At 35.6% G+C, this 12,998-nt stretch overlaps 1 protein-coding gene across 5 annotated transcripts in view; it reads right to left on the reverse strand.

Annotated features, from left to right (window-relative positions):
• Positions 1 to 12,998, reverse strand: part of BRD1 (bromodomain containing 1) — a 65,823-nt gene that overhangs the window by 45,565 nt on the left and 7,260 nt on the right. For all 5 annotated transcript variants that reach the window (XM_072860298.1, XM_072860290.1, XM_072860274.1 and 2 more), the window contains exon 3: positions 215 to 371. In XM_072860298.1, coding sequence (XP_072716399.1) covers positions 215 to 371 — 157 coding nt within the window. The remainder of the gene's footprint in view (positions 1 to 214; positions 372 to 12,998) is intronic.

The following is a 12,998-nucleotide window of genomic DNA, read 5'->3' on the forward strand; positions in this document are numbered from 1 at the left end:
TTTTTTTTTTCCCCTCGTATCTCTCAAATTAAAAAGGATTAGATAATGCCTGATTTCCAATACAGGTCATATTACTTAAGAATAAGGTAAAGAATTTACTCAGTGCTGAATAAGAGAAAGTTTTTACTCCGTGCTATGTTTCCTGGTTAATTTTTTACTCTATAAAATAGAGATTTTCTGATTACTTCTTATAAGTAAAAAGTGTGTCACATACCTGTTGTGTGTTTCTTTGTGACTGTAAGCTGGACTGCAGCCTTCTCAACAGAGGAACACCATTCCTAGACAGTCTTTTAAGCAACCAGTAACTGTGCACTCGTTCAACAAACTGCTTCTTCCGCTGAATGGCCACCTGATTCATAATCTTATTTAATCTAAAATATGGAAAAACTGATATTGTATTTTTTGCAGCAAAGCATAAAACATATTTGTCTATGAAGTTAAACATCAGATATATATGAATGTATAATATAACAACAGCAGTGATCACCATATTACTAATTTCTTTCAATAACAAACCTTTCAGTACAATTATTTCTGAGCAGTAGGTTACAATCAAATACAGCTGCTGGACAGTGTAGTTTCTACCAAATATGTTAATGTACTTTATAAGACTAAAGGGCATCATTTTTTTCATGATCATTATCTCAAGAGCAATCCCAGATTAGGGCTGAGAATAAAGCCTTATGTGCATTTTAGAATAATTTTCCTATTGAAAAATAAAATCAGAAATAAAGCTCTAGATCCCTACAAAAGTTTTCAGATCATTTGTTGCCATCTTCAAACAAAATCAGTAGTTTATTTTAAAGACAATATATCTTCAAACTTTTTACATAAAAATATGCAACAAAAAGCTTGTATTACTCATCTATTAATATTAAATTTTTGGTAAATAAAGTGAACAAAAAAAATGTAAAACAGAAGAACACTTATGATTTTACCCCATACATATGATGAAAATATCCACACAGGAAAGATGCAAGAGATGACAATACAAAACAGTTAAGCACAATATCTTGATTAAATAAATAGCATTTTCTCCAAACTTGTTTTTTAACAGATGCAAATACTCTAGGAAAGTGCTATATGAACATCACATGCAACAAACTTGACTATTATTTTTCAAATAATGACACATTAAAATGTTCAAGTCACACACTACACTAACCTCTCAAAACTTACATTCAAAAAAAAGTTTGTCTGAAACAGATCTTCAAGTCTCTGTGCCTACAGTATCTTGAAATCATGGCAAAAATATTAAAAAGTTGTAGAATTAAAAGGTTTTGCCTTTGTATGGTATTGTAGGGATTTGTCACTGGTGGCAGCCCTTGCAAAATTAACACAAGATGCCCCAAGGCACCAACCACCTGTATTGTTAGGGGGATTGTTTATTTGCTCGGGGGCAGTGGTGAACTGGAGAGAGCTAAGGATTTCCCTGAGCTGGACGTAAGACAGAGTTACAGAAAGGATAACATCAATGAACAGAAATCTGTTAATTCTTCACTCAGTATATTACTACCCACAAAAAAACTCTACAATGGATAGTAGTAGGTCTATCAGAGATTCTCCAATAAAATTTAATACCAAAATAGGCAAAATTAAATTCAAGAAGTGCCTGATTTGTAGACCATTACCATGACACATTTAAATAAAAATCAGGAACATATACATACATTAGTATTTTTCTGCTTTTTCCCTTTTAACATTAGGAATAACGCAGTTTCTCAGGCAAGTGGTAGAAGAAAAGTGGTCAAATACCTAAACAAAATTTAAAGCTATAAGTTTAACCTTGGTTAAAATGATTTTTAATAATAGCTGGTAAACATTAATGATATTTTTCAAATAGACATAAAAGTGAGTCTACCCTGAGTTCACCAAAGGTCATCTATGCCTGGTTGTTTTTTCTGGGCTGTGTAGAAGGTAAGGTGCAATAGGTCTACGCAGTGCTATGCTAACTGTAGCTACAGAGCTTTCAGTCATCACCGGGTAAAGGCAGAGCAAACAAGTTTTCTTCAAAATATAGCGCCATTGCATCCTTCTGTTCTTCAGTGACATTGTTCTTTAATGAGTAACTCAGCCAGTTAGGCACTCCTGAAAAATTTTAGCTTAACTTAAAGCTTAGAAAGTCTGCAGATGGACTTAGGACTGTCTTGTAAGTGTTTCACTGAAGGGCAGAGGCAGGCTCCACAAAGACTTACTCAATACAAATAGGCCTTGATGTGACCGTATTAAACTTCAAACACAACAGAATTACAATTAATCACAGAATGCAATCACAATCAAATAATTACTTTCACATCTGTCTCTTGGAAAGAGCAAAACCTACTGAACTAAGTTAAAAAAAGCAGAGCCAAATATATACCTATTTGGAAAGATCAGAGAAACGTAACTTAACATGAAGAAAGGTGCCTTGGCTTCATGCCCATCAGATGTGGCAAGACTAAGCAAATATCTTTAATTAAAGCTTTAAGTACATTTGCCCATTCATATAATGAACCATTCTATTAATAGATAATTATAATAGTAAAGTGCTAGAATAAACTTTGGAAAGATGTTCACAGAAGATATTCTCCCACTTTAAAAATACAAATAAACAGAAAGTAATTTGGAGTGCAGAAACTACCTAACAAGGGGTAGGAATCTACTCCTCTCTGCCTTCCCTCCAAATGAAACCAAATACCGGCTGTTCATATTTCATTTAGACACCAGACTTCGGTAGTGGCAATATACCACCAATCACCCCTTAATTTCTCAAAATATAGAGGTCAGAGGCTCTTTACATGGCAGGTATCTACAGAGCCTCTACACTATGATCTTACTGATGTAACGAGGATGTTACATCTGCTGAAGAACCCACTAACTATAGCAGAGTTTTCTGATCATCTTTTTGCTTAGTCAGATACTCCCAGGTAGACTTTTACTGTCCGAAACGCTTTAAATTTTCACAGACAATACAACCATTTTGGGGAAATATGACACAATTCATCTGCTGCTGTAGAACCCTAGAAGGAGCACAGACTGGGTATTGATTTTGAAGCTCCCACCCTTGAAAGCGCTACCGTATTGAGAAAGACGTTCTCACTCACAAAGATATTCAGCTGCAGTGAAACTGAACACAAGCATGAAATAAGGCACACAAGTACGCACCAGTCTTGAGAAAGTTCCTTCTGCTACCTGAGCTTGAACTAAATTTGTAAATGCTGAAACTAAATTTTCAAACTAGAATTTTTAAATTCTTTGAGGTCTTAAAGGAGCTTGCTGCACATTCCACTTCTTTTTTTTCCATAGAGAGATGTACTTTAAAAGAAATTATTGAAGAATAAAAAATATATATATATTTGAGGCAGGTAAGGGGGAGCTATTTGAAGACTGTAGTTTTGCAATCCAGGATCTGACTTGCACAAGACAGGATTAGCTGCTACACCACACTGACAAATCCCCCACGCAGGGGCAAGGCTTACAGAACTTAGGCTATGTCCCAGAACTACACAAGACACCTCAGCAAAGGCATTTTTTTGCTAAGGTATCACTCCACCCTAGAACTTCTTCCATGTATAAGAATATCAGGAAAGAACAGCTTTCATTAGTGTTTTATTTTCTAATGGCAGGTCAAGCATAGTAAGTACTGGGAGAAAATAAATATCAGATATTTAAAACTAACATTAAACACAAGTGTGTCAATTGAACCTGTGCTTTCTCTTCAGAAGAACAGACCAATCTCATTGCAATGAGCATTCTCATTACTTAATAATTTTTAGTTAAAATTGCCAAGTAAGTGCGAGACTACTACTGAAAACAGCTCACAAAGAAGACAATATAGGAACATACATCTGGAAGATACTACCAGAGTTACTGTCTTTCCTGTCACAACTGACTTCAGATACATCAGGGGGAAAAAAAAAGCCACAACTATGCCGACTACAGAAAGCAAGTAGGGAGACGAGAAGTCTTCTTGCTGTCCAGGTTCCGCATGGAACAGAGAATTTCTTAAGACAAAATTCCCAAGGAGCATCCTGAAATGGACCATGTTATGTGCTGAACACTTTTCTCTCAAAACATTTAGACAATTAACACAGTTAAGCTAAACCCAGAGCAGAACAGTTCCTACACTGTAACTTGCTGCAGCCTGAACCACTGTTCTGAGGCCTTAGGAACAGCTCAGTGTGGCTCACAGTATGTTGTTTTTCCCTCAACTTACCAGTTATTTAAAATACAGTACATTGAAAGAAGAATTTGAAAATTCTTAAAAAGGTGGCTGTGTTCCCATGAAATTCAGTAGCTAGTGTTATATAACTGGTCCCATAAAAGAAGCGTTAGGTTTCAAGCTGATGACCACTGCAACCATTTGATGTTTTGGCACCACCAGTCATACTCCCTCTTGTTTTTTCCTTTTTTTGGGTCTACATTCCAAGAATATACAGATGTCAAAACATTTTTCAAAACTGTTTTGTTTGTGCCACAGGCAACTGAGAAAGCTAGTACTACTTCCCTTCCCCAGCCCCACTTGTATCCCACTGTAGAACACTGTGACATGCACTACAAATATGATACAGAGGTATCATACAATTCCCTGCTTGTCTTTAAAAAGGGAAAGGTCCCTTTTCAAGTGAAGCTTTCAAATAGCACCTGCAGTTCCCAGCCTGAAACCACAGTTTAGGCTGAAGTGTAAATTATGGCATTAAAAATATGCTGCATTTACAAAAGCAAAGAAGGATGAGGAGAAGAAACTGGTTTGTTTTGAAAGGGTAAGACAGACTCAAATAATTTAATTTAAAATTAAAGTTAATATACAACAGCTTCGATAAGAAAACTGTAATTTATCAGCTGATCTACACAAACCCTCAACTCACACGGAAGACGTCTGATGGATAATCTACCCTGCAAAGGGTGATCTTAATGCAATGGTCAAAGCATTCAGAGAAAGCCAAGTGTTACTCAGTCCTGTGTTTCCTCATCTTTTAGATAAATGCATAAAATAGTTTTTGTCAACAGAAGACATGTGCTCTTGTCACATTAGCAATCTCACAGCTTCCTTCTTCCTACTCATGACTGCCTTCCTCTCCCAGTTTCAGCTACATATCACTGTGGCAACTATGGCAACTAGTTACAAGAAGAACGGAAAACATTTTTGGTGACTAACTATGCGGCAGTTTAACATAAGAAAGCCAACAAGAGATAATCAGCCAGTTTTCTATTAATCATCACTAACCACTCCACAGACCATACATGCTTTTTAACCCTACAAATACCATTTTACTGTTATAATATATGAAGACTTCTATAGCATCTCTCCATTCTCAAGTTTTCAAAATACAAACTGGAGAGAAAATTTCCTTAAGCAAGTATGTGATTTTGCCACTATTACTATAGTGACCCAGGCAGAAGGAACTTAATATGAAAATCTGTAAGATTAAGTGAGATCAAATACCCACCAAACCCAATCAATTTTTAAACATGAACTAAACCTAGTATTTTAATTACTATACTTCTCCTGAGCCTCTAGTTTCATCAATTTGTTATTTTGAATCTTCCTTTATCCAACATAGCTGTATTAAAGGTACATGCAAAAGACTAGCAAAACTAAATTATAGTCTGTAAAATTTTCTTTAGTATCACTAAAATACCAGTTTCTCTTGAGCTATGCTAATACCCATAAACAATCAAATGATGTTCCACTTCACTGGGCAAATAAAATACCCCTATTTTCCAACACAAAGATTGCAGATATGTTTCTAAAATCTGTCAGAATAAAACATAAAAAAATCTAAATGGAACAAATTGTAACAAAGTAAACTGAGTTTCAAAAACATTTGAATTTTCAAGCCTTGCTCAGCAAAGTTCCACAGAACATACTGAGACTCATAGGAACCAGGAAAGACACAAAAATTACCTTCAGACAATTACAGTAATTCCAATGACACTAACTGAAAGAGAAGTAGCAGAAAAAAGAGAATAAAAAGCTATGAAAGTGTCTGGTTTGGGAATTGGAATTAATTCTGGGGCCTTGCCAAATATTCCTCCTAGCTCCATATCCAAAAACTTCAGCTTTTGAAGATGAGAAAGCCTGCTTGGACAGATGAAACCCTACCCTTTCCAAACAGAACCTCTGGCAGCAGCTGTCTATCAAACAGTGTTTGTAAAACTCGTCTTTCAATATATCTTTAAACAAAACAAAACAAAACCACCAAAAAAAACCAGTGGAGACACACAGTTTTGGTGCTGTGTCTGTATGTTATTCCCTCCCTCAATAAAAAGTTTAAGTTACTATATGATTTCTTAACTAAAAAAACCCCAAACAAACCCTTTCGATCAGTTTTAAAGACAACACAGGTAGATGAGTAACTATGTAAAAATTGGAGTCCATCTGCGTGTCTTTATTTCCTTTTGAAAAAGGATAAGGGTAAGGGTTCTTTTGTAACTAGCAGAAGTCAGCTATGTTCCCAACAGGGTACATAACAAATCCTGAAAAGACTGACAATGATTTCATTTAAACTTCTGTGCAACGCAAGTCTGCAGAATCCCCATGTGACGAATACACACTTTCCTAATTATAACTACTTTCCAGCTTTTGTATCGAAGATTTGGGGAAACAGGAATGTCCCGTTCCCAAATCACTTCCCTTACTAGTCTAACACAGTGCTTAATCATCTTCACAGTTATTCCTTTTTGTCTGTATGTTTTAAAATCCTAGATATTGAATTTGCCTTTCTCTGCTAGGTTGAGAATCCAACACTGTATCTGCTGATACATTTTCTGAAGCCTGAAAGTCTCTCCACATTCCTATTCTTTTTTCTACATTTATTGATATTTAAATAATATTTCATTTTGACTGAACATGTAGGAAGCACTTTTTCTTGCTTCACATGACTGTGAAACCATGTATCTATTTTTCTACTCGAGCAAACAGCTTGTATAATTTTTCTTGGACAGGAAAGTAGAACACTGAACTTAAGAGGTAAGAAAATGGTATGTTATTTCAGTCAATTCTCTTTTAGTTATAGCAGGTTACTTCATTCCTATTCTAACAATTAAATTTGTGATCTTCCAAACCTTTGGATAAGGAAAAAAAAAAAAACAATAAAAAAACCCCCACCCTGTCATACTGGAAAACCTCCTTAGTCTTCTCAGAAAAATCACATGCATAGATTTACTTCTGCCACTTCCTATACATAATACTGAGTCACAACTTTTCCTTAAAATTACTCAAAATATTTTTCTGTGCTTCTTTTTTTGTAGTAGTGATAACCATACCACACATGATTTTGAAATCTAATCTCAAAAAGGCTAAATTCACATCAGCAGAAGATAAAGCATTAATCAAAAATCACCTTTTTATCGGTAATAAAAGAAATCTCAGTATTTATCTACTCATTTTTGTGCACTCTGTAACTTGACTGTTGAATAAAAAACTGAGAGGAGACAGCTCTTCAGACAATGCATTCTGAAAATCATGTTTTTGTATGGCACTTACAAGATGCAACACCCTCTAATTGCCACCAAAAAAAATGTAATGGAAGTTCACATAACTGGTGAAACTCAGAAGTACTGAAAAATAAACACACATGAATTTTGATCTCCATAACTACATTATCACATATGTAATCATTGTGGACCAAAACCCCTAGAGGATGCACAGAATACTGTACAGAAATACCTAACGTATTAATTTCTGTTTTAAGCTTCTTTGCCCTGTTCATGAAAAATAAACAGAAGACAGAAAAGAAAGGGAAAAAAAATGATATGTACACCATATTCCTATATCCATTTTGTAAAAAGGGCATATTTAAATATGAGACAGCACTTCCATCCTCTGGAATTTTTTTTGGGGGGAAATCACCCCTCGGCATCAATCAATGTAGCTCTTAATACCAGATATACAAGTATCTTCCCCATTATTTTTACTCAAAATCCACTTTTACAATCTATTTAATAAGTCACACTCTCTCAAACACATTAATTAATTCTTATTTAATAAGCCAACCAGAGTCAAGACGAACTAGCTTGAAAATGAAGCTCTAAAGTTACCTTATTTTATTTTTTTTAAATACCACTGAGGCAAAGCTAGTGGACACTGTAGTAGTTCTTTTCTTGATTTAGGCAAAATCATTTTTTTATTTAAGCAAAGAGGTCAGGATGACATCAGCAGTAGTTTCCACATGTATCAGAAAGGTTTCAAAGTCGATCCATCTTACAAGAAACATCAGTGGATGATGCCTGCTACCACGCCCTTCTACTTTACCTAGGTGATTCCATCATCTAATTATTAGGTACCCCCATAAAGCATATCTACACCATGCACTCCTGTAATTAAAATAAGTAATTAAAATAAGTATTTCCCCATGATTTTGTGAAAGTAGACATACATGTATATTCAAGGATAAACAGCTAACAGACATTACTCTGGATTTATTCAGCTTTCATTTTTTTTGCAACACTGGCTCCAGTAGTATTTTTCAATGGCTTTTTTATGCTGCATTTTAAGCAGCATTTATTCTTTTCCCCCACACAATGGGGGATGCCACACGATGCCACACAACTCATGCATACAACATGGAAAACAAGTATAACACCTTGTTCCTACTTATTATGAAAGTTGGGCTTTTTTTTGCTTATTTTTTGCTCTCTGTACAAGTATTGCATTTCAAATGCTTTTGTAATTTCAGACACAAATATACCATATAGAAACCGAAACGAAAGATGAAAAAAAAATTTTATATACTTTAAAATATCTGCTTCCACTTAATAAAGCAATACTTGCATGAATGGTATTTTAATAAAGCAGATTACACTGTATCTCAGTGTATATTTTGAAAACATTGAAGATTAAATATTTTATATCACATGCAATCTCCCTCCAAGTATATAGCCACAATATCCTAGTTTCACAACATTTTTGAAGAACATGAATACTGACACAGGCTTTGCTTTTCATCAGGCAATCACATTTTAAATGCCTCTTTCAACACACAAGATCAAGAGACTACACCAAAACAATGTTACTTGTACTAAATAATCAAGCACTCAAAAGTAAGAGAAACCAGATAGATTTCCCAGCTAACACTGCAACTCTTCTCCTTTGTGTATCCATCCTACTCACTGTATAAGGCAGCTGTTACAAAGGACAAGGATGAGCAGCAACAGGGGAAAAAAAAAATCCACAAGAAATGGAGCACAGAACCAGTACAAGATAACTAACATAGACAAGAAGCTAGATTGAGATAGTCAAGTCAGCCCTAAAAGTTAGGATTTCCTAACTTGGAAATTCTGGACCTGCTATCTAAATGAAACACTTTTAGTATTTTATTAGGGGAAAAAAAAAAATTATCTACTAGGCAAAATTCAACCATCACACACCATCAGCAGAGTTACGAACAGTACAAAAACAAATTTGCCACTGTCTTCAGACAAACTAGCTGGTGGCAGCGGGAGGCCACTTTTCTGACGACCATTTGCCAACAGGTAGGGGTACTGCCTGTCCTCCCCATACAGAGGTACAGTTTGAGGGAGTGTCCTTCCCCACTCGCCCCCCCACATAACACAGCTGCTCTGACACTTCCCAGAAACATGTGACTTTTAGACTAAGCTCACTTCTGCCTGTTCAAAAAAAAAAAAAACAAACTGATGAATGCAACCAGTACAACATAAGCAACAATCTTCAACAGTTTTATATTTCAAGAAAAATGGAATGGCATTTCCTAGGAAAGAGACAAGACACTTGTCTTGCATATATAATTTGCATCAGAAGGCCTGATGCAAATCATATATGCATAAGACGTTCCCTGGGGGTCCCATATACCATTCCAAGTGCTAAGCAAGTTACTAAAAAGTCAGCACTGACAGCAATGAAAACTGAAGTCACCTTAAGGTTCTAACATGACCTACTGCACCTTTGGAAGTGGATACTTAGGTATAGACTTTCTAAAATACCTAGGCAACAGGATAGATAGATGTTCAGCATTAAAAAAAAAAAAAAAGAAGAGACAGGGGAAGCATGCGTTCATCTCCTATCATCAATGGTTAAAAATTTCTGATCCTACACTTAAATCACAAATAAGTCTGAGAGGCCATATAATTAGATTACAAATGACCTACAGAATGACACTATCTATGTAATTTAACAGCAAAAAGCTTAGAGTATGACACCCGTGTAAGAACGTCTGGTAACTGGAAAGCGTTCAGCTCTCAAAATCATTAAAGACAGTAGCACAGAAACATGACCTACAGATAAGCTGATACAGAAATTAATGAGCTACAGGAAGTTGTGTAGAAATTATGAAGTACGTTGTTCTACACCAGTCTTTTTAACACATCCTAAACACTAAGATAGGTGTTTTGGAAAACAGAATTATTACAAACGGTGTTATTAAAATGCCCAATCTTTCATATACACTCACTATCCAGTTAAGGAAACAGCATACTATCCTTCCACCTTAAATGAAACAGAAATGGCAAGAGGGTTTTCCTCAAGCTTCAGCGGGTGCGCTCAGGGGCTACATCCACCACGTATTTTCCTCCTCACTATAATCTTCATATTTCTATACTTCTCCAGCTACCAACTCTAAAGAATCAGCTATATGCCAAGCAGACATAGAGTCTTGTTATTAATGATTAAGAAAGTACACCAAACCTAACATCTCCACATGTGCCTTAATTTCCAGAGATGTTGAAAACATGTTCGTTTCAAATTCTTTAGGAAAAAAGCACTAGTGTTTAAACGCTGAGCATATATGTTTCTTCTCTGATGATTTAAATAGCTTAATTGCTCTTCCTTGAGATCTCTGCAAAGGCAAATCATGTTTCATCTCCAAGGGAAAAAAAGCACATTAAAAAACAGATTAGAGAAAAGGGATAATTTAAATTAAGAATGCTGTGAAATGATCCACATCATTCATTATTAGTTTATGGGTATGTATTTAACTCACACACACGAGTTTTTGTAAAAAAAAAAAAAAAAAGAATAGCCAAAGAAAATTAGACAACTGAGATTTGGGTCTGCAGCATGATCACTTTTCCTTTTAGTATACCCATTTTTATTTTGCTTTTAATTCAGGTATTCGTTTTCTAGGACTATGCACATTTATATTAAAAAGAGTACTTAAGAAGAGTCTCCTTCATCTGAAGACAAGCAATTTATAATAAAGCTAAACTTTAAAATAGTTTTAAACTGTGCCCATTGTTTACACTTATGATATAGAACACAGGAACTATACTTGTGTCCAGTAACATGAAACTGAGCATAAATAGAAGAAAGCTGAAACTCTCCGCAGTCTTCAGACGAAATTTGGTTGTTACTAAAGGGGAGAAGAAGAGAGAGGGGAGCGAGAGGGGAGCGAGAGGGGAGCGAGAGGGGAGCGAGAGGGGAGCGAGAGGGGAGCGAGAGGGGAGCGAGAGGGGAGCGAGAGGGGAGCGAGAGGGGAGCGAGAGGGGAGCGAGAGGTCTTTATATTTCTGTTCCTGGCATCTAATGACACAAGCGGAAAGGAACACTGTTTAAAATAAAAAATCTGATTATAATATCCTTTTAGGGTCTGGCTTTTACGAAAGTTATTAATGCAAAGAATTAACAGAGGTACAACTGAGAACATGCATTCTAATCTTCAACTCTCACTTCATGTTCTTTCTTACTTTGTCTTAAAAAACCAAAACACAGTACACCACCAATCAGGATTGTCCTAATTAAGACAAAGCCAAATTCTTTTATACGGACTCCCCCTCCCACGTACAACAGTACCTATTTAAATAACAGTATTAGTTGCTTACTGTCAACTTAAGCTTTTCTGCAGTGCCTCACTGAACAACAATACCATTTTACCAAGCAAATCGTAACAGAGAACAGTGCAAGCAATCTGATGTTTGTAAACACCACACAGGAGCTAAAGGCTGTTTGTCAGTCAGTAAGTAGCTACTTGCATTAACAAAACTTATTAAAGGAAAGGACTGCAGTCTCAAAACATGTATTTATTTAGATTAATTTAACCAGCCTTAATTGTCCATTACCTGAGACTTAGGAATCAGCTTTCAAAAAAGCATGGTTTATTTGTATTATTTTAAGAGCCCTCACTGTCTGAGCATTCAGAGTCCTGTCACAGTACAAACAATGAACTTGCACATGGAAGTGGTGCCTGTTTTGAGAAACTTTCTAAACTACTGTTCTTAAATCAGGAAGAATTTAATTCAAGTGGTAAACAAACATATTGATGTTGTAAAAGCTAGAAACAAAACAAATACTCCACAAAGACAAACTTGGCTTTAGTCCCAACAGTCCAATTTTGTGTTTCTCAGCCCAGTATATTCTGTCTCAAAGGTTCAGCAAAGCCAAAACTATCTTTCTACCCCAGAGCTTTCTGTCATTGCTCAAATCCCAGAAACAAATTATTTCCACTGTTGAAGTGCATTATAACTCAGCTTAACTGAAAGAAATCTGAAAAGAGATGCTACTGTTCTAACCTAACTGAAGTTTATGCTGAGGTTTTGAACTCCTGAAATAAAGATACTAAAAATCTCCATTTTGCTCCAATTCTGTTATTACTTATGAAAACAGCACTTGAAACATCCCTGCTTTCTGATGCTTCACTTCACTAGCCTCACCAGATCTAGAGCCATGTGCAAGCCCCCCGATCACCACTGTTAGAATAGAAAAATATGGCATGTTAAATGTAAAGAGCAATTTCAGTTCTGGTGTTCATGCTTTATATTTGCACTCACATAAGAAAAGCTCCTGCAAGAACTACAAAAGACACATTAATATAAAAATAAGCTTAAACAGAACTTCTTACAAAGTATAAATTCATAAGCAAAGACGAGATTACGATTAAAACTCTCTGTCACATGCATTAATTAATTTTTGTTCAAACACAAACATTCTACTAAAGTTATAGGACAGATATTTGATAGCATCATTGACTGGGAGGGCACATTCATTTCAGGTTCCATGACTAAGAATACATTAACCAACGAACTTACCATCACTTACTTGCTAACTTTTCTAAAAAAAGTCTGCTA

This window comes from Ciconia boyciana, chromosome 1 (assembly GCF_034638445.1).
Source record: "Ciconia boyciana chromosome 1, ASM3463844v1, whole genome shotgun sequence".
Classification (NCBI taxonomy): Eukaryota; Metazoa; Chordata; class Aves; order Ciconiiformes; family Ciconiidae; genus Ciconia; species Ciconia boyciana.